The following is a 26,400-nucleotide window of genomic DNA, read 5'->3' on the forward strand; positions in this document are numbered from 1 at the left end:
TTAAGCTTTAGCCCCATCAAAGGAAACGAGCAGAATTATTTTTCTCTTCTGGAAAGTTGCATATCTTTAGTGAAAATTTGATTCAACACAAGTAATATACCATTAATTATACTTCTTTCTTTGCCGTTAAATTTAGTTCTGTATTTCTGTACCTTTAGAAGTGGTGTAACGAAATCAGTGAGTTTCGGGTTCGCAGGATATTATGCCTGGAGGGTCTTTTGGCTGAGTTAAGAGAGAAACTGGAAAGAAGAGTGTAAGAAAAATTGGGGCCAGAGGTTGGTGAGCCCAGGCAGGTGGGCAGTAAAAGCTCATGTCTTAGGGTCTAGCTTGTGATAGTGGTACTCTGATACTGGATGGTTGTGTTGTCTTTGAGAATTCAGTCATTATGGGCGCCTGGGTGGCTCAGTGGGTTAAGCCTCTGCCTTTGGCTCAGGTCATAATCTCAGGGTCCTGGGATCCAGTCCTGCAGCGGGCTCTCTGCTCGGCAGGGAGCCTGCTTCCTCCTCTCTCTCTCTCTCTGCCTGCCTCTCTGCCTGCTTGTGATCTCTTTCTGTCAAATAAATAAATAAAATATATTTTTTAAAAAAGAATTTTGCCATTAAAATCAATCAACAAATAATTGGTGTTGGCTCTCGAAGAAATTGAAAAACAAATAACATATTTTCCTTGCACTTAAGGAGCTTACATCACAGGAGAAGTACATACGTAAAGAACTATCTACACTACAGGACAAAATAAGTGCTAAGTGAAGATAGAAGCAGAGCGTCTAGAGCATGGAGGGAATCAAGGATGAGTTCAAGGATTAGGTAGCGTTTAGACCATTGTAGCTCCTCTCCAAGGACTCTGTAAGGTCGCTGCTGCTCATCTCTGCCTCGTCTGTCCTTTCTCATGAGATGCTGGTAGCTTGAAATCAGCCTTGGAGAAAGTACTTACCACAAGGAAACTGGCAAATGCTGTAGGCTGGTGTGTTTCCTTTCCCTTCATACCCAGCTTGGTTGGTAATCATTTACCAGCAAACCGGTGCATAATCCTTTGGCAAACAGAACCATTAGGACAAAGGAAAAGGATCTGTAGGGTGGAAGACCTGGAGGAACCCCTGAGAACGGGAGGTGTTCTAGAACTCCTAAGGGAGTCAAATGACTGAGCTTACTGAAAAATCGTAAGAACAGTTAATTAAGGACAATAAATTAGAGGAGAAAGACTTTAATAAACTAAGAACTGTCATTTTTAGAAGTGTTCAGCAAAACATAAGATGGGATGGACACTTCTAAGAACCAAATTAGTGACCCTAAGGAATAAATGGAAGTTTCTCAAAATATGTAGTAAAAAGGTATAGAGAAGGAAATAATGTGTGAAATCAGAGATGTGGACAGCAGACCCAAGAGGTTTTGTACATAATAGTTTCATGAAGAGAAAATGGACAAATAAAGTAAGGTTAATTTAAAAAGAAGTAATAGGGGAGGTTTCTTTCTTTCTCTCTTTCTTTTTTTTTTCCACTGTTCTTGAGAAAACCTTGAGGTGTCATTGGAAAGATTTGCTGAGTTTCAGACAAGATTAATGATAATAAGTGCTCTTAAAGGCATACCTAGAACAAAACATTTTTGAAATTTTTAGAAAGAAAAAAGAAACACCAAGTCATATGTGGAGAATATAGACTGAAATCATCTTCAGACCCCATAAACTGAAAATGAGAAATTCTTAAAATATCTACTTTATTAGAAAGAACTTGACCCAAGAGTGCTATACCCAACTAACATATCCTTTGTTTCTTAGTTATGAAAAGAGATTTTAAAATAAAGATTCAGAAATCATTATATATGATTATATATGATTATATATTCCCCCTTTTTGGGGGAAATACCTGAAGAAAGTGCTTTAACCAATTTGAGTTAAAGATGACAAGATGCCTGTGTGGCTCAGTGGTTAAGAGTCTCCCTTTGGCTCAGGTTATGATCCCAGGGTTCTGGAATTGAGTCCTGCCTTGGGCTCCTTGCTCAGCAGGGAGCCTGCTTCTCCCACTGCCTGCTGCTCCTCCTGCTGGTGCTCTCTTTCTCTGACAAATAAATTAAAAAAAAAAAAAGGAGCTCCTGGGTGGCTCAGTCAGTTAAGCCTCTGCTTTTGGTTTAGGTCATGATACCTAGGTCCTGGGATCAAGTCCCACATCAGACTCCCCACTTGGTAGGGAGTCTTCTTCGCCTGCCCTTCCCTCCCTCCCCCCATTCTCTCCTTCTCTGTCTCTCTCTTGCAAAAATAAATAAAATCTTAAAATACATACACATTTTTCCCAACCACTGAATTGGCTTTATTATTTATTGCTTTTATTATTTATTTAATTTTAAGTAGGCTCCCCACCCAACATGGGACTCGAACTCTTGACCCTAAGATTAGGAATCACATGCCCCACTGAGCCAACCAGGCACCTTTGTGTGTGTGTGTGGTTTTTTTTTAATTAATTAAAATTTTTTTAAAGATTTTATTTATTTATTTGACAGAGATCACAAGTAGGCAGAGAGGCAGGTAGAGAGAGAGGAGGGGAAGCAGGCTCCCTGCTGAGCAGAGAGCCCGATATGGGGCTTGATCCCAGGACCCTGGGACCATGACCTGAGCTGAAGGCAGAGGCTTTAACCCACTGAGCCACCCAGGCGCCCCAATTTTTTTATTTTTTATAAACATATATTTTTATCCCCAGGGGTACAGGTCTGTGAATTGCCAGGTTTACACACTTCACAGCACTCACCATAGCACATACCCTCCCCAATGTCCATAACCCCACCCCCTTTCTTCCAACCTCCCTCCCCCCATGAGCCAACCAGGCACCTTTGAATTTAGTCTTTTAAAAATGCAAGCCCATAAGGACAAAGAGGAGATAGCATTCTGGAAAATGAAGAGCCAAAAGATGATTCTTAACTGACTTAGCAACTTAAGAAAGTTGAATCTTAAGCTGACAATGTGAAAAACTGGGAAATAGCTCATTATCACCATGGAACCCTGCAGAAGTCTTAGCCACTATTAATTTCAAATACCTTGGGGAATTCCTATAGGCAAGATTCTTGTCTAAAATCTGTGGAAGATTTTCTCCATATTTCCTCCCTAACTCTTCAGAGGAGGGTGGCTCTTCTCCCCCCCTGGAAAAAGCTTTGAGATTTTTCTCCGTAGAGAGTAAGATGCCCTCTACCCAGGGACACCAGGCACGTTTGGATAGAGGATTGAGTCAGTGTGGACATACTAAATGTGGTGATGAGGGCGCCTGGGTGGTTCAGTGGGTTAAAGCCTCTGCCTTCGGCTCAGGTCATGGTCCCAGAGTCCTGGGATCGAGGCCCGCATCGGGCTCTCTGCTCAGCGGGAAGCCTGCTTCCTCCTCTCTCTCTGACTGCCTCTCTGCCTACTTGTGATCTATCTCTCTGTCAAATAAATAAATAAAATCTTTAAAATAAATAAATAAATAAATAAATTTTTTAAAAAATGTGGTGATGACCCCTCTCTCAACGATCATTCCCCACGTGGTTCACAATGTACTGGCAGGCAGGCACATGCCCTCAGTCCCCATGCTACAGTATCCTTCTCTGAGAAACCTAACCTGTCATAGAGAGATTACTACCAATCCGCCAACACACGAAGCCTACGTATGGAGCAAACGGCCAACGAAGCCACATCCCACAAAGGGAGGACATGCACGGCTCAGGATCAGGATATCTGTCATGATCATTTAAGACAACGTTGGATGGGAAGGGAGGCACCAGATGACTGTTAAAAATAGATGACAGAACTAAAGCCACTTAAGAGAACACAGATCAGGCTTAGAAACTGGGTCATGAACAGGGGACTGATAATGGCACGAGGTTTACAGAGGTATGTCACAGACCTTGGGGGTGCTGCTCTGTGATTTGACCTCCACGTGGTAACCACCAACTTAATGAATGCTGGGGGAACCTAGACATTATTTGGAGTTTGGGGCTCTTGTTTGAAATCCCCCCCCCACACCTATTCCCCAATCCCCACAAAGGCTAAGAAGGTGAGGACTAATGTGAGGAGGAAGTTCTTCTCCTTTCTTTCTCAAGTATGTAATGAATCCATTAGGTTAAAGGTGGTGGTCTAGGACCTCCGGATACTGGAAACTTTAAAAAAGACCAAGGCTTTTTAAATTAGGAGCTCCACCTTTTTCCAACCTGTCATCACCAGAGAATGCAGTAGAGATTTCAAGCTTTAATGCTCTTGAAGTTTTCAAAAGATGGATTTGAGAAACTCTTAGAGCTCCTCTCAGCCTAGGGCTCTAACTTTTAAGTGGAAGGGACTTGCTGCCGTTGAAGACATCTGCCACTAGAGTGTGAGGCTTTGTCCTGTATGCCATACTGGAGGTTCTCGCTGTTTCTGCTGCCTCACTGTTCAGGCCCCCCAGACTCCCAGGATCATGCTTGTGAATCTTCCCCATCAGGATTGGCAGAGGTGAAAGGCAGGTGTCAGAGTTCAGTGCTCTCTTGTTGACCTTCACACTTGACAAAGGGATAGGAGGAATCAAGAAGTATTTAAATACACTTTGTCTACATCCTGAAGTTCTAGGTGCTTAGGATTCATCGGTCAGCAGAAAGACTTGCCCTGTGTGGGGTTTTCATTGCTGGGAGTTAATAGGCAGCAGGTGTTCTCAACCCCCCTCATCGAAACCTCGCAGGTTTTTCCAGATGCGAACCTGCACACAAATGTCAGTGCAGTGCGTTTGCCGTGGCTGATTCACGTAAAGCTGGGAATTGAATGCAGGCACGTCTCCGTTCAGCACCAGAGTAGCACACCACTCCAGCCCGAGCTGCTACCCTCTTGCCTGGACTCCAAACAGCCTTCTCACTGACCTTCCTGCCACCAGTGCACTTTCCAGTTCATCTTCACTCAGCAGCCGGAGTTCACTTACAGAACCAAATCACATCTTCCCCCTTACTTTAAAAGCCCTCAGAGCATGTACGGCTAAACAAATTACAGTATATTCAGGTAAAAGACTGCTTCTCAACGTAAAAATGGTAGAAACTGCTGACTCATTACGAAACAGCAGTGAATCTCAAAAATATTTTTTTCAAAAGAAGCCAGACACAGAAGAGTCCATTTATATGAAACTAGAAAAGCATTTAGTTGCATGAAGCCAGGGAGGGAAAGCAGGTGTAGAGGTCTTGATTGGAGAGACTCAAGGGAACATTTGGGAGTAGGGGAAAATTCTAAGTAGATGGTTGTGATGTTTATATGGGCACACACATTTTTGCATATTTAAAATGGACCCATTTTGTAGCAACTGGTACCTTGCAAATGGTACCTCAAAGTTATTGTATGCATATAAGACATATGGTACCCCAAGTTAAAAAGAAAACCCTAACCTTGATAATGGTATCCATTGCAATTAGAATAAAATAAAAACTGCTGGCTTACCAAAAAAGTAATAAATGCTAGAAAGGTATTTGTTAAATATTTAGTCGCCTTTTCTAATTAAAACACTCTGAAATCAAAATTAAACTAAATTTGACTAAAAACCAATTAAAAAACCAATGAAGTTTTAATGAAAACTAGTAACAAACATAATTTTAAAGGAAATACTATAAAAATTTCCCTTAAAGTCAGGAACAAATGAATTATGTAAAAGGACCATTTTTATCAATCACTGTTTTAGAGGGTAAAAAGTCCAAAAAAAAAAAAAAAGTTGGTTTAAATATTTTAAAAAGAAGAAATTTTGGGGGGTGGCTGGGCAGCTCAGTCATTAAGCATCTGCCTTCGGCTCAGGTCATGATTCTGGGGTCCTGGGATCGAACCCCTCATTCTGCTCCCCACTCAGCAGGAGGCCTGTTTCTCCCTCTCTCATTCTCCCTGCTTGTGTTCCCTCTCTCCCTGTCTCTCTCTCTCTCTGTCAATAAATAAATAAAATCTTTAAAAAAAAAGAGAAATTTTCTTTTTCTATATATAATTGTGTCCTTAGAAAACCCAGAAGATACTACTAAAAATTTCTAGAATAAAAGCACATTTGGCAAGGTCTGAATGCAACAAGATAAACATGCAAAGTTATGTCTGTCTCGGTTAGTAAGAGCCAGCTTGAAATGAAAATGGGAAAAAACCAGCCCTATTCAAATTAACTGAAGTATCTTGTAAAATGGTGGGGAGAAATTTAATAGGGAAGACATAGAACCTATTTGATTCTGTAAAGTATAAAATCTTGTCGAAGAAGAAGAAGTAAGATGTGAACAGTTGGCAAAACATAGGAGTTATTGTTTGGGGATACAAAAGTATAGGAGTGCCGATCTTTCCCAAATCGATACAAAGATTTTATGTCATTTCAGTTAGATTCACAAGGTCCACTACTTTAAGTGATTAAAAAGCTTATATGTATTCATATGTTTCTGAAAATAGCCAAGGTAATTATGAAAAATGATAAAATTGGCCCTCTGTGTATTAAAATGTATTGCCAAGCCACTCTGTCTAAACAGTACGATATGAAGTATGAGAATGGAAGTACTTGAAAACAGAAAACAAAAGTAAATAAATATGTCAGTGTAAGGAATAGAGAGCTCATAAACAGAAATAAGTATATGTAGGAATTTTTCCTCTTACTATTTATATGAAATGTTAACCCCTTAATTTGTACCAAATACAATGAATCCCAGATAAAGATTAATTATAAAACATAAAACTGAGGAGTCTAGTCATTACCTAGAGATTGAAGTGATCTTTTATTTATTTATTTTTAAATATTTTATTTATTTATTAGAAAGTAGGAATGTGCGTGGGGACTGGGCAGAAGGAGAAGGAGAAGCAGACTCCCTGCAAAGCAGGGAGCCCAACACAGGGCTTGATCCCAAAACCCTGAGATCATGACCTGAGCTGAAGACAGTTGCTTAACCGGCTGAGCCACCCAGGCACCCCTGAAGTGATCTTTTAAATGAATACCAAAAAGGTTTTTTTTTGGAGAGAGAGAGAAAGAGTGTACATGTACGTGAGCAGTGGTGGGGGGACTGGGGATGGGAGGCAGGAGAGGCAGAGGGAGAGAATCCTAAGCAGTCTCTGCCCAGCGTGGAGTTTGATCTCAGGACTCTGAGATCACGACCTGAGCTGAATCAAGAGTCCAGTGCTTAACCGATTGAGCCATGTGAGAGCCCCTCAAAAAGATTTCTAATGCAAACTAATGATGTGACAGTGTTATGTAAAACGTGGTGTGTCTGTGGCAAAATGCTAAGCCCTAAGTTAGCATTTTTAAAAAAATTTTAATTGGCCCATAAACTTGAAATTGAAAGCTGTGTGAAAAAAATATTTTCTTTTTAAATTATTGTGTTTTTTGGACTTCATTTGTCAATTGCAAATTGTTGAAATTTTGCATTTGGACTTTTTGTAAGTTTAAAAAATTACTGTGTCTATATTATACCTTGGAAACTACAAAAATAGCAGATATATTTTTTAAAAACTAAAATAAGTTTTTTTACATATTACATACTAGTATATACCATAAGTATAATCTAATAATATCTTGTATTGAGCCATAGTATGATTACATAACCTCTAGCCGCAGACTATGGCCACATGGTTCTGATGCTAGATAAAGCCCTTTACATTTGTAAATGTTACTGTTGTTAGAAAAGAACTAAAAAAGACTATCCTTCCATTTTTTTGGTTTGTGCAAAAGAAAGTGATTATGATAGTGAGAATCCTAATCTCTTACTAGAGATGGTTTGAGAAATAGATGTGTGAAGACCTTTGAAGGAACTCCAGGTGGTTAGCCTGGAGAATTGGAGACTCATTAATAAGGAACAGTCCAGCTGTCGTCAGTTCAGCCCACTTGAGCTCTAGACACTGATTTATGTTTATTTGTTGACCGTGTCTGGCACAAAAGAGGTCACTTTTGTAGTTGGTAGGACATGCCATATATTGATCACTCTGGTGAAAGAGCCAGATGATGGACTAATCCTTACCTCAAACCCAAGATTCAGTCAGGGCCCATTTCTGCCTTGGACCAGCTTTCAGGTCCAAATGGTTAGGCTGGATTTGAGTCTGACCTAGTTAGAACAACATTTGGAACATGTATTACCAGACATTAGGACCAGCTGGGTCAGAGATTTCGGCAAGGGAAAAACCAGAGGGGAAAGTGATGAAGAACATTCAGGAGTCCGAAGTCAGAGCCAGGGTGGGCATGTCATGGGCTTGGGCATCAGGCCATGAGAGGACAACAGGTTCTCAAGGCCCCTCTGATCTGAGATCAGGAGTAGCCTTATGCTGGAGCTCATTATCATAAGACTAGTCATGGCGGGCAGGGTTTATCTTTCAAGATTGGTAATGTGCGAGTGTAAGAAAGAATAGAATCAGAAGAATAGAATTATTTGGTGTTAGGTCAGATTGGAAAAGTTGTGTGGAAGTCACAGACAGTCTGACTCAGTATGAGAAGTAACTAATGATTTAGAAATCTTTGAGTTTGTCGGTTTGCCGGCGTTGGAGTTTTAGAGATCCTAGATATGCACCTGGCAAACAGTACTGTAGAAGGTGCATTTGTACTGTGTGGAGGATGAAGTAGATCTTCGCTGTTTTTGTTTGTTTTATTAGCACGTGCATGCAAGCCTGGGGGCGGCATGAGTCGGGGAGTTAGAGGGGGCAGAAACGGAGGCAGAGGGAGAGAGAGAATCCTAAGCAGGCTCTGTGCCAGCACAGAGCTTGACATAGGCTCGATTATGAAAGTAGTTTTGACCTCGCAGGCCCTCAGAGGCTTTTGGGGACTCCCAGTAGTCCCCAGGCCACACGTTGAGAACTGCTCTTGTAGAGTGTATGTTGTGAGAAGACTGAGACCAAATTTTTGTAATCCTCATATAGGAGGATTATTGTGGGATCATATGAGATGTTTTCATCACCACTTAAGTGTTCGGGACAATCGGGAACTTCTCTAAGCCTGTAAGAGTGTGGTTTAATCAGGCCATTGAGGATCTATTACTGAACTTCCGGAACTAGTTGATAGATCCCACTTGGGGTTTTTTGTCTTATTTGAGAAATCTTGCTCCCTCTCCTCCCCCACTGCATGCCTGGTACAATACTAACCCCATAATAGATGTTTTATAAAATACTGATTTGCATGACTAACAGTTCTATAAGATAGAAGCACTAGATATTAACATGATGTATGTGATTGATTGATTGATTGATTGATTGATTTCCCTAGGACACAAGTTAACAGAGGGTGAGAGAAACCAGTTATTGGCAATAGCATCATCATTGTTCGTGGCATTCCAATTAAGAGCACAACATTTTCAAGAACACAAAAATTCAAGGTATGTTAGATCATTTAAAACAGCATAAGTGAGAGAAAAACACTGATAATCTAAGCAGCATGGGAACCAAGCATGGGAAATAGCTAATAAAAGATGTGACTGATCTTGGTTTTGAATCTTGTGTTTGGAGAAGTATAATACAATCACAGTGTTTAAAAGTGATATTGTTTCTGTTTCTTCAAATGATTTTTTCAAAATTCAGACAAAAAGGGGTTTTTTTTTGTCTCTAATTTGGACATTATTAGAGGTAGGAAGATGTTCTGAAACCTTATGGAAGGTCTGTTTAAGTAATTTGTACTTATTTTTTCTGTTTTATACCTTCATTAATCTTGAACAAAGTTTTAAAAAGTGTTAGAATGCAAAAAATTAGGATACAGTCTGAGCAGTTAAAATACACATGTGTATAAGAAACTCCTCTAAGATACCAGAAGGAATTAACACCGGGTTAAGTTAGCTATTTGTGAGCCCTAGGGACACTTTTTAGCTTCCTAGTAATGTAAGTGAGAGAGAAAACATGCTTTATAGCAAGGCAAGCAAAGACCAAGTCAGCATGACATTAATGCCTCTAAATGACAGGAGAATTTACTATGAATGTCTGTGTCCTTGCCAGCATAATCCTGCTTTAGCAAGTATAGTCTGTTTCTTACTTGCTAGAGTGATGTTGTTGATAAAATTGTGTCACTTCAACTTCTTTTCCATTCTTTTTGCTTTTCCACAAGAGGAAGAACAAAGATAAAAAGAGAAAAGATGGCAGGTGACTGAGCATCTCTGAAGAACACAGATCAGAAACTTAGGTTACCCTTGAAGAATTAGGTGGAAAAAAAGTAAATTGGGGTTGGGCTATTATATCTTAATGGCTAACTGGTTTTACTCAGAAAATCTTGGAGTAATTGGTACTCTTCATTTGTTCTCATTCTCAAGAGAACGTATAGGAAGCGTAATGTATGATTTTTTTTTTTCACTTTTTTTAAAATTGAAGTATAGTTGACACACGGTGTACCTTAGTTTCGGTGCACAACATGGTGATTGGACAGACAGCTCTCTACTTGAAGTGATGCTCTCTGTCCACATAGTTACCATCTGTCATCATGTAACACTATTAGAGTACCACTGACTATGATTCATCTGCTGTACCCTTCCATAACGGGAAGCCCCTACTTCCTCCTCCCTTCCTCCCCTTCACCCATTTTGCCCATCCCCCCTCCCCTAATCCCTTCCCTGTGGCAGCCATCAGTTCTGTGTATTTGTGGGTCTGTTTCTGCTTTCTGTTTGTTTTGGTTTTTAGATTCCACACGTAAGTGAAATCACATGGTATTTGTCTCACCTTTTTCACTTAGCATAATCTGTTCTAGGTCCATCCATGTTATCGCAGATGGCAAGATCCCATTCTTTTTTGTGGCTGAGTAATATTCACTCTCTCCCTCGCCTTCCCCCTGCCCCCCTCTCTCTGTGTATATAAATGAAGGAAATGGTGATTGTAAATGATGCTGCCGTAAATGTAGGGGTTTATATATCTTTTTGAATTAGTATTTTCATTTCCCTTGGATAAATACCCATTAGTGAAATAGCGTATGATCTTTTTTAAAGTTATGATTTGCTGTCTAGGGAGAGATGAAAGATGATAGAATATCAGTAAATTACTGAATGACTGGAAGGAGGAGGAAAATGGGCAGTAGAGCCATGAATCTGATTTTTCCCCCCATAAAGTTGTGCTGACCAATGTGGTAGTCACTGGCCATGTGTACTTACTTGAATTAAAATTAAATTAAAATTTCAGTTTCTCAGGCATGTTCATTGCCACCATTTGTGTAGTCACCAGCCACATTTCCTCCTGTACTGTGGTTAATGGCTACTGAATTGAGTAGTAGAAAGAACCTTCCATCATTATAGTTTATTTCCATCAAGCTCTGTTGGGACAGGGGTGTTTTGGAGGTACATGTGTGTCTAGCTTTTGTTTTAAAACCCAGAATCGTACCTTGTTTTATTTTTTATTCTTTTTTTTAAATTTTATTTTTTATAAACATATATTTTTATACCCAGGGGTACAAGTCTGTGAATCGCCAGGTTTACACACTTCACAGCACTCACCATAGCACATACCCTCCCCAGTGTCCATAACCCCACCCCCTTCTCCCAGCCCCCCTCCCCCCTTATTTTTTATTCTTTTGATAAATACAATACTTGTATCTTGATTATCTTCAGATGTTATTGGGACCTTGATCATTTCTGAAGTCCTGAGTGTAGCTAATGAACTGGTTTGATCTTCAAGAAATGTATTCAAGTCATTTTCAGAGGGTGCTGACTTGCCACTAAGAAGAATCTGAAAAAGGTTTAAGAAGGAGAAGAATAAAACTTCCCTGTAATCCCACAAACTCTTCAGTAAGCACGTTTTCACATTTTGATGTATTCCCTTCTAAGTGTATATATGTGTATCTATTGATAGACACACATACATGTAGCATATATAAACCTTACATAGAGTCATACGGAGAATATAGTTTGAATTCTATTTTTTTATTTGTAATTTTATGTTGCAAATATATCTTATTCCCTAGTCTTTAGAAGCATATTTTTAATTTTCATTACAGAATTTAAAACATATGCAAACTTTTGTTTTTCAAAGGGTATCACTGAGAAGATTATAAAACAGTAGAGCAAATGGTAGAATGTATTCAGAGATATATAGATTTATATAAATAAGTATAGTTATGTATATAAGAGGCTTGAGTCTGTAGTATATAATTTTTAAAGTTCAAAAATAAGCCAGACACCCCAATAAAAAAATAGATCTTTCTTAAAGATGTTATATGAATGACAAGTTCATGAAAAAGTTGTTCAGCATTGTCAGTCACTAGGGAAATCCAAATTAAAATCACAGTGCTACACTAATACACACCGACTAAAATGTACATTAAGTGGTAAGTCGGTAAATAATTGTGATATATCCTTATAATGGAATGCCATTTAGGAGTAAAATGGAAAGAAGTACTGATACATGCATCACGATGCAAAATTCTGAAAAATAAGTCACATTGAGAGAAACTAGTTCGAGAAGACTATCTAATCTGTAATTTTATTTAAAATTTCTAGTAAAGCAAATGTATAAAGACAGGAAGATGAGTGTTTCCCTAGGTGCAAGTGTTGATATCCCAGGATTACATCTTTATACATTCTGTGCCCCAAACCATAAACCAATAATTATTTGAAATGTATTAGTTTTTTAAATTATATAGAAAATAGAACGTGGAGTTTCAAGCCAGAGTTACCATCATACTAGGTTTTATCATTGTTCATGTGTTTGCCTTTACTGAGGGCCTTCCTTACTCACTTGGCTTCCTGGTACTGTCGTTTCAGGCTTGCAGGACCACTGCCATTACCAGTTACTGTGGGGCAGGTCTGATGTCACAGACTGCCTCAGCTTTTGTTTATCTTGAAACGTCTTAATTTCCAGTTTTAATGTCTTAACCAAGTTTTGCTGTTAGGAATCTTGGCTGACAGTTTATTTTGGTTTCCTTTTTTTCCTTTAACACTTTGAATATATCAGCCCACTACTGCCTCTGGCCTCCACAGTTTCTGATGAAAATCTGACAGTCTCTTGAGAATCCCTTGTATGTGATGATTTACTTCTCTCTTGCTACTTGCAAGATTTTCTCTTTATCTCTGGTTTTTCAAAGTTCGATTATAACGTGTCTTGATGTGGGTCTGTGAGTTCATCTAACTTAGGGTCCATTGAGCTTCTTGAATTTTTTTTTTTAAGGTTTATGTTTATATGAGAGAGAGGGAGAGCATGAGTGGAAGTAGACTCCATGCTAAGCACAGAGCCCCACATGGGGCTTGATCTCAAGACCCTGAGACCATGACCCGAGCCAAAATCAAGAGTTGGCTGCTTAACCCACCATACCACCCAGGTGCTCCAGGCTTCTTGAATGTTTCTATTCATACCTGTCATCAAATTTGGGAAGTTTTCAGCCATTATTTAAATATTTTCTCTGCCCCCTTTTCTCTCTCCTTCTGGGACCCCCCCATGATATGTACACTGGTCGGCTTTATGGTATCCCACAGGACCCTTAGGCTCTGTTCACCTTTCTTTGATTTTTCTGTTCTTTATCATCAAGAATTTCTCTTGTCTCGTCTTCAGATTGGCTTATTCTTCTGTCTGCTCCAGTCTGCCTTTGACTCCTAGTGAGTTTTTCAGTTGCACTGTTCAGCTCTAGAATTTTTAAATTTCCGTCTAGGTTTTTAACTCTTTATTATTTTCATTTTGTTTACATATTGTTTTCCTGACTTTCTCTATCTCTTTAGTTTTTTGAGCATTTTTAGAAAGATTTTATTTATTAGACAGAGGGAGACAGAGGAGAGTGAGAGAGAGAGAGAAAGCGCACTCAAACAGGAGAAGCAGCAGGGAAAAGAGAAGGAGGCTCCCCACTGAGCAGGGAGCCCAACACGGAGCTTGATCCCCGACCCTGGGATCATGACCTGAGCCGAATGTGGTAACTCTGGAACTCGTATTGTCCTCCTTCTCCAGGGTTTACTCTTTTGTTGTTGTTGTTAATTTCTGTTTATTTGTTGGGGGCTGTCTCTGTGCCAAGGATCAGCCTCAGGTATAAAGGGAAGGTCTTTTCAGGTATTTTCTGAGCATTTCCCTGTGCATGTGTGGTCACTTTCCAGTTTTTCTCATAAATGCAGCCATTTTTTGAATGTCTTAGTCTTTAATGTCTGGCTTCTGAAAGGGAAAAAAGCAAAAAATGGAAGAAAATGGGGGAACTGACCTTTTAAATCCCCTGGAAGTCACTTCAGCTAGAGGGCATAGGGCTCACAACAGTGGGAGAAGGCGCGGTAACGATGGCTACCGAACTTACTTTCTGTACGTCTGTGATGAGAACAGCAATCAGTTATCATAGCACAGGTCCCCAGTATTTGGAGGACAGGGTCCTTTTATTTTTGCCTGCCTGGGCACCCACAAGCTGTGTGTAAGCTGCCCCAGGAGTATATGCACAGCTTCTGCCGCTGGCTGGAGTGGGGGGATGAGTAAGCTGCCACTGGGCTAAGAGCTGAAATTGACCAAAATTTTTTGCAGTTTACCATCCACCTTTTCCCCTAAAATTGCAAGCCTTTGACTGGACTGGAATTCGAAACTAGTTATCAGAGAGATCCTGCCCGTGTCATCATGGTGATGACACTAGGTGGAGAGACATTCCTGGTGCTTCCTAGTCCACCCATCATCCTGGAGTCATCCTCCTCTGTATATTACTGTTGCATTCATTACCCTTTTTTTTTTAATTTTAAAAAAGATTTATTTATTTATTTTAGAGAGCATGCATGAGCGGGAGGAGCAGAGGGAGAGGGAGAGCGAGAGAGAGTCTCAGGCAGACTCCCCGCTGAGTGTAGAGGCTGTTGTGGGACTTGACTTGGGACATGATCTCACGACTCTGAGGTCACGACCTGCGCCGAAACCAAGGGTCCTCTGTTTAACAGACTGTGCCACCCAAGCATCCCTCATTACCCTTTAGAAGTTGGAAATAATTACATTAATGATACAGATAGGATATATATAGGCCAAAAGTTCAGTTATATAGATAATTGTGCATGTCTTCCCTATATAACAATGATTTGTTTTTGGTGAGTTTATTTTCTGTGGTACTTACTTATTTAGCAAGCCAGCTTACTGTGAAATAGATCCTATCCATGACAACAGAGATCTGGAACATCCAGCAAAATACATTGATTTATTTGACAGAGTATAATCTTACTTTTAGGCAAAGTGAATCTAAGTTATTTTTGCTTGTTTGCTGAAAAGGTCCCTGACATCAAAGCTGATGTTAGGTGATCGAATCTTTACCTTTCTTTATCTTTCGCCTTAGGAGGCCTGTTTTCATGATTGGCTTGGGAATGGAGTCCAAGAGTCAGCCTCCAGGTGTGGCTGCACATGGCTCAGTCATGGTGTGCTCATGTAATGTTTATGCTTCCAAATCCAGTAGCCTGCAGCCCTTCCTTTGTGTGGCTTGTTTTGGCTGCTGATCTGATTTTCCCAGTATCTTTATGGATTTTACTCTTTCATCATTTATGACTTGGAAAAAGACACTGACGATATGTACCCATAGTATTTGGATAGTAAGAAGATAGTGCATTTTAGGGGGAAAAAAAAAAGTTAATGTCAGAAACAATAGCAATTTTTCTTAGGATAACGATAAATAAATTTGCTAAACACCGTTTAGCATCAAGCACATGCTCATTATTCTAAAACACTACTGTTGACAGAAATGAATCCTTGAAAGCGGTGTTAAACAATCACTTCATGTTATCTGAAGCTAAAGTGATTTTGTCGGCGTTGTGGTTTGATTTAATAATTTGTTGCAATAACAGATAATGATGAGAGGAAAAATTAGGGAAACAATTTATTCCCTTTTAGTGATCTTTCACTTAGTTTTGCTCAAGATGCCTGTTTTCTTTAGGTCCAGATGCCGTTGGCAGGTCAGGATTTACTTTTCTGAGCGAGGCCCTGGCATGTCCTCCTCTGCCATCGCAAGCTTCTCAGCTGCTAGTGAGAACACCTCGGGCTTTCTCTAAACTTCTCGATTTCTGCCGTTCTCCCTGTGATTTCTGCACCTGTTGCTCTCTTTTGTTAGATCTGGTAACTAAGGAAGGCGTCCTCCAGGCTTTAAGCTTCATCACTTATATTTCCTAATTCCATGATTATTACCTGTTCAGCTGCCTAATTTGTCCTGTAATGATTATTAGTTTTGGGGAGAGCTGTGCCAACTTGCATGGTGGTAGAATGGCTGGGGACCAGATCCCTTTCCCAGCAGAGGACTGTTTTGCATTTACTTACCTTGTCTGTTATAAGAAGTTGGCGGGGAGTATGGCTCAGAGTAAGCCCTTAACTCCTGATAAGGCATCAGTCCTCAAGGCTGAGCTACCCTGAGGTGGTTGTGGGGAGTGCTATCTGTTTTTATATATTAAAGCTATTTTAAGGTGTTTCATTTTTCTTTTCTTTTTTTTTTAAAGATTTTATTTATTGGACAGAGAGAGAGATCACAAGTAGAGAGAGAGAGAGGAGGAAGCAGGCTCCCTGCCTAGCAGAGAGCCCGATGTGGGACTCGATTCGAGAACCCTGAGATCATGACCCGAGCTGAAGGCAGAGGCTTAACCCACTGAGCCACCCAGGCAGCCCCTTTTAAGGTGTTTCAAAGTAAATGTTGATTCCATGGGTTTTATAAGAGTATTTTTTTTTTTTTTTAACCGCAGGTACATGGTAAATTCATCAAAATTTCTTGGCTGCTTTTGCTTGTTTGCTTCATTTTCTTTTTTTACAAGTACTTTTCACCATTTCTCAGAGAACATGTTCATCAAGTTCCTAAACACTTATGGGGCACCTGGGTGGCTTGGTTGGTTGAGCGGCCAGGTGAGTCCCTGGTCCTGGAATTAAGCCCCATGTCAGGCTCTGTGCTCAGTGGGAGTCTGCTTGTCGATTCTCTGCCTGCCCCCCCACTTCTCCCCCGCTCTTGATCTCCGTATCTTTCTCCCTCTCTCTAAAATAAATAAATAAATCTTTAAATTCCTAAACACTTCCATGTGAGCTATTGGGAAAATCAGCAACATCGAACTCTTTTAATTCATTTGGAATTCACTTACAGGTGGGTTATAAATGGGTTTCTTCATTGTGATTTCGCAACCTTTTATTTATAAAATATTCCAACCGATTCCTCAAAGTAGTATCTCTTCATATGCCCAAGAATAGTAAGACAGAAATATACATGAGGGGCGCCTGGGTGGCTCAGTGGGTTAAGCCTCTGCCTTCAGTTCAGGTCGTGATCTCAGGGTCTTGGGATCCAGCCCCGCATCAGGCTCTCTGCTCAGCAGGGAGCCTGCTTCTCCCTCACTCTCTTTGCCTGCCTCTCTGCCTCCTTGTGATCTCTGTCTGTCAAATAAATAAGTAAAATCTTAAAACAAAAACAAAAAAAAGGAAATATACATGAATGTCATAGTCAGTTTGAGCCACTCTCGGAAGTTACCATAGACTGGGTGACTTAAATACCAGATTTTTATTTGTCACAGTCCTGGAGGCTGGAAGTCTGAAATCAGGGTGCTTCCCTGTCTGGGTTCCGGTGAGGGTTCCTTTCTAAATTGCTGAAAGTCCACTTTTTATATCCTCACATGGTGGAAAGAGGGCAAGCTAGCTCTCTGGCCTCCTCTTACAAGGACATAATCCTGTTCATGAATGTTCTCATGACCTAATACCTTCCAAAGCCCCCTCTTTCAGATAGCATCACAATGTGTGTTAGACTTCAACACAGGAGTTTTTGGAATGAGGACACAAACATTCAGTCAGTAACAGTCAGTGTATACGTATGTACCCACTCTCTCTCCCTCCCTCTCCTCTTCCTTCTCTTTTCCCCGATGCCCTCCCTTCCCTTTCCCTTCTCTTTCCTTCTTTCTTTCATTTATGTGACTTGTGCATGTGCACGACCCCCCACCCATCTAAGTAGGTATATGTATGTTACATAAATATATTCTGTGGCTTAGTGGAAAGAGTTAGAAGTCTGGTATTTAGTTATAACTATACGTATATTTATTAGTAATGTGACCTTAGGCATGTTACTTTACTGTAAGCTTAAGTAAAGTGGGAATAGTGTGTATTCTGTACTGTTTTATAAAGTTTATGTGAGAATAATTAATCCTGTATAATGTTTTCAGTACCCAAATTCTTCTACCTAGTTTCTTATAAAGAAATAAAAAAATGAATTCTATATGATAATACAAAACCAAGGAAATGCTTTATGGATAAACAAAAACCATCTAGAAATCCCTTTGTTTATATCAAAAGGTTTTTGTTTAAACAAAGACCATCAAGAAATCCCTTTGTTTATATCAGACAGCTATAAATATGACAAGAGAGTAGAATTTGGGGTCTAATTCTCTTCATTGAAATAAATGAGATGTCTTGTATTATAGTCCAGCATGTGGGACACCAGTAGGGTGTGTTTTTAATGTTACTTAGACAATTCTTTTTCTTTGTGGTTTTTTATTTTGCTTTTTCCTGTGAAAGATGTAAGTAAGGTTATATGAAGTACTTGTTTGTATTCTTTTTCCATTCTTTTGTAGTTTTCCTTTATTACACTAGTATTTCATATTTTAAATTTATTGTGTAGGGTGATACGAAGTTGAGATCTAATTTTACTTTTTCATATATTTAACCAGTAGAATCAGTTCCATTGTTTTAAATTTTAATTCCAGTATAGTTAACATACATTGTTATATATGTTTCAGAAATACAATATAGTGATTCAACAATTCCATACATTACTCAGTGCTTGTCACGACAAGTGTACTTAATCCCCTCCCCCCACCCACCTCCCCTCTTGTTCTTTATAGTTAAAAGTCTGTTTTTCAGTTTGTCTCTTTTTCTTTGTTTCGTTAGAATTAGTTCCATTTATTCACTTGTCTATCCTTTCCTTATTGATTATAAGTATTAAATTGATTCTATGCAAAATTCTTTTTTTTTTTTTTAAAGATTTTATTTATTTATTTGACAGAGAGATCACAAGTAGGCAGAGAGGCAGAGAGAGAGAGAGAGGGAGGGAAGCAGGCTCCCTGCTGAGCAGAGAGCCTGATGCGGGACTCGATCCCAGGACCCTGAGATCATGACCTGAGCCGAAGGCAGTGGCTTAACCCACTGAGCCACCCAGGCGCCCGATTTTATGCAAAATTCTTAAAATACATTATGGTCTAACTTCCAAATTTTTCTCTTTATTTTCATTTGTCATTCTCTCCTTATATTAATAATGTATTATTTTCTTCTAAAATTTATTGATCATTTTTCTAGCTGAGCTTTGAAGGTACTTTGATATTGGAATTGCCTTAAAGTTATAGTAAGTTTGTGTAGGATAGACATCAAACGTTGAAGTTTTTCAAAAAATATACGACTGTATTTATGAAAGTCTCTTTGTTTCCCTCATTAGAGCTTTATAATTTTTTATTGTTGATCTCTTGTTATTCTTAGTTTATTTCTTTGTGTCATTATTCTTAGGTTGTTCATATGTTGTATTATGGTTGGGATCTTTTTCTCATTTTTTTTTTTAAAGATTTTATTTATTTATTTGACAGAGAGAGATCACAAGTAGACAGAGAGGCAGGCAGAGAGAGAGAGGGAAGCAGGCTTCTTGCTGAGCAGAGAGCCCGATGCGGGACTCGATCCCAGGACCTGAGATCATGACCTGAGCTGAAGGCAGCGGCTTAACCCACTGAGCCACCCAGGCGCCCCTCTTTTTCTCATTTTTAACATGAGTACTTATTTGGTAAAGAGAAGCTAATGATGTTTGTATTTCTTTTTTTTTTTTTTTAATTGTAAAAAAAAAAGTCAGAATTTGCCATCTTGACCATTTTTAAATACACTGTACATTCATGTTAACTATATGCACACTGTTGTGCAGCAGATCTCTGGAAGGTTTTCGTCTTGAAGAACTGAAATTCTGCCCTCATTGAATGACTTCTGTTTCTTTTCCCCTGGGCCCTCGGCAGTCACCGTTCTTTCTGTACTAGTTGCATTTCTTTTGTAATAACTCTTCTTCCTAAACTTAAAAACAAATCCGTTATAATACTTTCTTACTTGACTTCTAGAGGGGCAAGCCTGTAACCTTCTGAATTGCTTGGGATGCTTCTGGGTAACAGAAACCCCTGTTCAGACTGACAGCAGTTCTCACATCACAGTGAACAGGAGCTCAGTGAACATGGAGCACAGTGAACATGGAGCTCAGAGGGGAGAAAGGACCAAGCTCAGCAGGTTCATCTGCTGGTGCCACATTGTCTTAGCCTCCCTTTCTTCTCTCTGCGGCTCTTCCATGAGGCTGTGCGGGATAGCTGTAGAAGTTCCAGGAGCAAATCTAGATAAGGTTCTGAGGATTATGTCTGTCTCTAAGTGAGGACACCCTTCCCAGCTGTTCCCCTACCAGTTACTTCACAGAAGTAAAACTCCTGCCCATTCCTAAGCCAGTCACTGCAGAGGGAATTGGATTATCATGACTGTCTTGAACTGATTTCCTGGTATGAAGCAGATGTTGAGTCATCAACTAAAGTGGCCACCACATTTTCTAGTTGCTCCATGCCTTCCCCTCTGTGAGAGCTTCAGTACGGTTTCATGTTTAAGAGCAAAGGCCTCTGTGCCAGGACTTGGATTTGCCCTGGTTCTGCCAGTCCCCAGCTATTATCATAGTATCAATTATTTAATTTATTTTGAACTCCATTTCCTCATCTGTAATGTGGAGATAATAGTAGTTCTTAAAGAGTTTTTGTCAATGTCCAATGACCTATAAAATACCCAATATGCCCATTTAATTTTAGCTATCCTTGCCAATTTTCTTTTTTAGAATTCCTAATGACAAAGATTCTATTTCAAGGATAATGGCCATGATGCATGCTTGTTTTATTTTTAACTAACTGAAATGCATTGAGTGTTTCAGTATCAAGGTATATTAGCAATTGGTAAGAAATATTTTTTTTCCTGCATTAAGGATGTGTTCTTCCATTCCATTTTGAACAAGAGAGTCATACACAGATATTAAGAATAATCACATTTCTTTTAACATCATCTATTGATTATTGTGAGAGTTGAGTTAGAAAATTTAGATGATTTAGCAGGGAACAAGATGTTTTAAAAAAATCCTACCCACACTGAGCTTACATTTAAGCAGACGGTAGATAGACAAAACAGGTCAGTTAGCTGTGTGATAGGAGAATGATGATAAATATTTTGGTGATAAAACAGAGAAGGGCTGTAGATTATCTTGGAGGTGGATGGTGGGGTAGTAGGAGTTTTAGTTTGGATCCCAGGGAAGTGGATGGCAGGAAAGATTAGCAGGATGAGAAGATGAACTTCAGAGCAGAGATCTAGTGGAGGAAGGGAGCTAGTCACATGAAAATCTGGCAGAGGAACCTTCCTGTTAGAGGAGGAAGCAAATGCAAAGCTGCACATGTTGGGGTGTCTGGCTGGCTCAGTTGGTAGAGCGCGCGGCTTTTGGTCTTCGAGTTATAAGTTCAAGCCCCATATTAGGTGTAGAGATTACTTAAAAATAAAGTCTTTGAGCAAACTCAAACAAAAAAAGAATCCCAAAGGCCCCTAAGGTCCAAGTATGCCCCACTTGTCTGACAAATAGCAAGGACGCCGATGTAATGAGAGGAGTTAGTACGCTGCAGTAGTAGCACTGGTGTTGGTTTGGGTCGACTGTGGGAAGGACTTGGGTTTTCAGTGAGTGACATGGGGAGGTCTTGCTGAGTCTTGAGCAAAGAACTTGTACCGTATGTAGTAACAAGAGTGTTGTGGCTGCAGTGTTCTAAATGACTCTAAGGGGGAAAGAGGGGAAGCTGGGAACCTGGTTAGGCCTAGAGGTCCTAGGCCTGAGCCCTGGGACACTCCACGATAGCAGGTCAGGAAGGTGAGGCAGATCCAGCGAGGGAGGCTAAGAAGGGACAGCAGAGAAGCTAGGCGGGAGAGTAGTCTGGGGTGAAGTTCAGAGGGCCAAGTGCAGAAAGGGTTCAAGGAGGCAGAAGCGTTCAGCTGAAATACGGCCTATTTGAAGAATGACTGCTGACCATTGAAGTTAACAACGTGAAGGTCATAGGGGACCTTGACAAGGGCAGTGTTTGAGAATGTTGTGTGGGAAGTGGTAGTTCAAGGTGGATTTGGAGGGGGTTCGAGAACAAGTGAGAGGAAAGTTGGAGAGTTTAAGTTCCAGCAACTCTTAAAAGGATTTGCCTTTTTAAGGTAGACATACTTGTAATGTCTTATTTTGATTTTACAGAAAATGGGACATTCTGCTTGGAAGAATGTTGGTTGTCAATGTTTCTCCGAATTAAATGGTTTTTGGAAAAGTGGTTTTCAAAGACTCTACAACATTATAGCTTGGAAGACATGAGCATAGAATAGGAAACCTTGTTCTTACAAAATTGATAAACCCAGAGAATTAGTGTCAATTAGGGAATGTGGTATATTTGGGTCCCTGCAGTGCAGAGTGACATTGTGTACCCCACATGTCTTAAAAACACTTCAGATGTGTACCAGGAGTTCTGTCTGGCTTATTTTATTTATGGCAGTCCCTCTCTTCAGTCAGTTTGGCTAGGAAAATTATATCATCTTTGGTTGTTTTGTCTCCTTCACGGGCACTGAAATGTCGGTGCTTGGCATGTGCAGCGGAACCGGCACAGAATGAGGTGGCCGGACTCAGGATTCTGGTCCCTGCCCCGCTCCCCACTTTGCAGGTGGCACCAGTCTCCATACAAACGCTTCGACTTTTGACTCCAGTTTCCTCCTCTGAGAAGTGGCGGTGCTGGATTGAATGACTCCTGACATCCCCCCCACCCCTTCCCAGCACCGATCTAAGTGAATTACATGAGGTCAAACAACACCCTTTGACTCTCTGGTTACTACTTAAAGCTTCTAGTACCTCTCTTGAGATTTCAGCAGAGGTGAAAGACTCAGAAAAAGGAACTCCTTCACCGTGGCCAATGATAACACTGATGAAAAGACTTTAGTCTGACAGGTTTTAAAACATGTCGTGTCCACTTTTGGGGAGATTGCTCTGGGCGTGTGGAGTCAGTGTTTCACTACCCCTGGGAGCTGATCCCCCAGAGAATGTATCAGGGGCATTGACGGGGCTGCCAAGCCTCCCCTGGGTTTCACTGTTCACCAGAGTAGTGTAATGGAAAGATACGTTCACCTGACTCATACTCGTATTTTCTTTCCTTCTCTGGCTTCCTGATAAAATAGAGAATTAATTTTGTAGTGATTTTTACCTAACACATGCAATTATCTTTTTTTTTTTCCTCTTCCTTCCTTTCCGTGTTGTGGATTTATAATTAACTCACCTATTATTAAGTTTTCAGTTAGATAATCAAGGTTTGAGGTTTTAAAATACCGCAAGCATTGAAAGATAGCTGGGGAAAGAAGAAGAAAAAACAGCCCCGTGAAAATAGTTGCCAGGGAGAAGCAGTATTGCTGTACAGTAGTGGTTGGTTCCTTTACTTAAATGTCTCTATGGAAAAGGACACACTTACACCATCTCTGACAATAAAGGACAGCGTTATACATACTTGTTTCATATATCTCCTCAGGTAAGCTGCTTCCTTACGGCCGTGGAGTCCTCCTAACTGATGGTGTAATTAAACCAGCAGTACTTTGCGTGTATGCGCACAAACACACACAGCCATAATAGTATGCCTTTGGAAGGGACCCGCTTTCATTTGAGCAGATCAGTCTCCCAAAAGCGACAAAAGGAGAAAATGTTAATTCAGTCATTAGCCTTTAAGCTTGCTTACCTTTTACTATCTGTCTCTGTTATGCTCTTTTTAGTTACTTAACATGAGTACGTCCTGGATGACTTGGACATCTGTGTGAGGTGGAGCACATAATACTAAGTGGCTAAGATGTCTTATTTATACATTTTTTGGCTAAATATTACATTTAAAAATATTTTTCTTTTGATTCCACTATAACAGCTGAACGGAAGACAGAATCGCCTCATTATTGCGGGAGAATTTCTCTGTTCCCTGCAATGATTCCAGAAGCTCTCGCACACTTCATCAGGGTTATTGTAATTCTTTGGCTGCAGGATATTTGGCAGCTGCTGCACCCCACTGGCAAATCCTATTCAGACTTAGTTTCCATTCACCACTGCCATTGGAGAATTGATTTCTCTCTCCTCTACTCTAACCTTTCCCAATTCATTTTGGATTGTTCAATGTGAAACATTTTAATTTCATATCATACAGCTATTCAGTTCACAGTCCCTTTTTTAACCTGTCACCAGGGTAACAGCATAGCATGCTTTCTTTAGGCAATCAAGTTTTTATTTCACATGCTTAATGTTGCATTAAATGTTTGCATTTTGTTTAACCCCCCTTAAATACTTTGAACCCCAGATATGTTTTGTAGGATAATAAAATCCTTGATTTTTGAATTGAAACTAAGTCAACACCATCACTACATTCATAGTAAAATGTCAGATGATTAATTTACATAATTCAAAGATGATTAGTAGAAATCAAAGTTACTCGATCTGTGTAAGGCAATTTTCTGTAGGTAATGGAGGAATGTTTGTGTATATTTGTGTTTCGCCTTGTTCCAAAAGAAGATTTAAAGGGGGTTTAGATTTGTCAGAGAAGTTTAAAAGGGCTGTGGAATTGGTGCAAATAGAAAAATATATCTTTTGAAGACAAGACGATTTTTCAGTATAATGCTCTTTTCTCTATTTGTGTGTGTGTGTGTGTGTGTGCTTAGATATATATACTGTAACGATCTATGTATTTGATGATGGATGAGGGAATCCACCAGAATGAGATTAAGAGTTCTAGGCGATTGATTTTGGTATTATGTTGATTACCAGCCATTTATACATTGACATGGCACACTCAGAGATGCTGTGACTTTGATTCTAGATGACCACAATAATGTATATCTCACAGTAAAGCTAGTCAAATTTTTTGGTTTCCCAGTGCATATAAAAGTTATGTTTACACTATACTGTAGTCAGGTGTGCAAAGCATTGTGTCTAAAGAAACTGTTTACACACCATACTTTAAATTACTTTGCCAAATAAATGCTCACCATCATATGAGCTTTCAGTGAGCTGTTTCATCACTGACCACAAGTCACTGTAACAAATCTAATAAGGAAAAAGTTTGAAATATAGTGGTAATTACCAAAATGTGACAGAGACACAAAACAAGCAAATGGGAAAGTGGTGTTGATAGACTTGCTTGAAGCAGGGTTGCGACAAACCTTCAGCTTGTTTTTTTTTTTTAAATGCAGTATCTGTGAAGTGTAATAAAGCAGAGCACAATAAAATGAGGTGTGCCTGTACTACTTTTTCTTTAAAAGAAATAATCTAATAGTGATAGATTAGTAGAGATGAAAATGAATGTTTAGATCTTGATTCTTTGAATACACTTGAGTTTCTTTTTATAGAGCTACTTTCCATCTTTGTTCGAAATAACAGTTATTGTGAAATTTGTTCTCGGAGTAAATTTTATGAAATTTGGAATATTCCAAGAAATACAAAGAAGTGTGTCAGAAAACAGAGATTAGTAATCCATGTTGTTTGAAAACACTGTTAATTTAAAAAAAATTTAGCATAGTAGCTCTTTAAGTATCCTAATGTTCCCTTATATAATCACTAAAGTTCTTACATTAATCTCTAAGAGAAACATGGAATTAAGATGCCCATTTAAAAAAAGTTATGATTCAGAACTCTTTGGAATTTTTGACCTCTCACAGTGTGTCAGACTGATTTCATACCTTGAGTGCTCATGTCTAATGAATGGCTCTGAATCGAGGTAACATTGGTCTAAATGATCAGTGTCCTCACCTACCTCACAAAGGTCACTTTCTTTTGGTAAAACAAATTCCTGAATATATATTTTAATGATAATAACTTTTCGCCTTCAGAATTAGAGTTAATAGATTATTCCAAAAGTAACAAATAACACTCCTTGTGATAAGTTGCTTGGGCTTAGAGTAATAACAATTCCTGCCCTTTAGGAAGCTTAAAATGGAAGGGGATAGGCAGACACTAAACAGAAAGTTGTCAGTTCTGAAGACTGCTAGAGGAGAAGTGCAGCATGTCCTGGTGAGGGAGAGGAATCTCATTTTCAGGTTAGCCACATTATGTCAGTGTCCAGTTTTCAATAAAATGTCATAAGACATGCAAAGAAATTTGGAAGTTTGTTCCTTTTATAGGTTAAAAAATCAATAGAAACTGTCAAGGAGGGAGCCCAAATGTTGTGCTTTATTATGCAATAACCTAAAATAACCTGTTAAAAAAATATTGAGAGGACCAAAGGAAACGAGATATAAAGAATTAAAGAACAGAATGACAGCCATGTCTCACTAAATAGAAAATATTGATAGAAATTGGAGAGATGAAAGTACAGTGCCTACAAGAAAAAAATACACTAGAGAGGACTCAACAGTAGGTTTAAGCTGGCAAAAGAAACCGTCAGAAATTTTGAAAATATGTTAAGTGAGATTATCTAGTGTGAAGAATAGATAGAAGAATGAGTAGAGCTTCAGAGACTCATGGGACACCATGACATCTACTAGCATGCATGCGGAGTCCCAGAAGGCCTGGAGAAAAACGATAAA

General features: G+C 39.5%; 1 protein-coding gene across 1 annotated transcript in view; it reads left to right on the forward strand.

Annotated features, from left to right (window-relative positions):
- PCCA (propionyl-CoA carboxylase subunit alpha) overlaps positions 1-26,400 on the forward strand; it is a 405,781-nt gene that overhangs the window by 216,115 nt on the left and 163,266 nt on the right. Inside the window, exon 18 of the mRNA XM_047720325.1 lies at positions 9,161-9,269. Within this exon, the coding sequence (XP_047576281.1) occupies positions 9,161-9,269 (109 nt within the window). The remainder of the gene's footprint in view (positions 1-9,160; positions 9,270-26,400) is intronic.

Source organism: Lutra lutra, chromosome 3 (assembly GCF_902655055.1).
Source record: "Lutra lutra chromosome 3, mLutLut1.2, whole genome shotgun sequence".
NCBI lineage: Eukaryota > Metazoa > Chordata > Mammalia > Carnivora > Mustelidae > Lutra > Lutra lutra.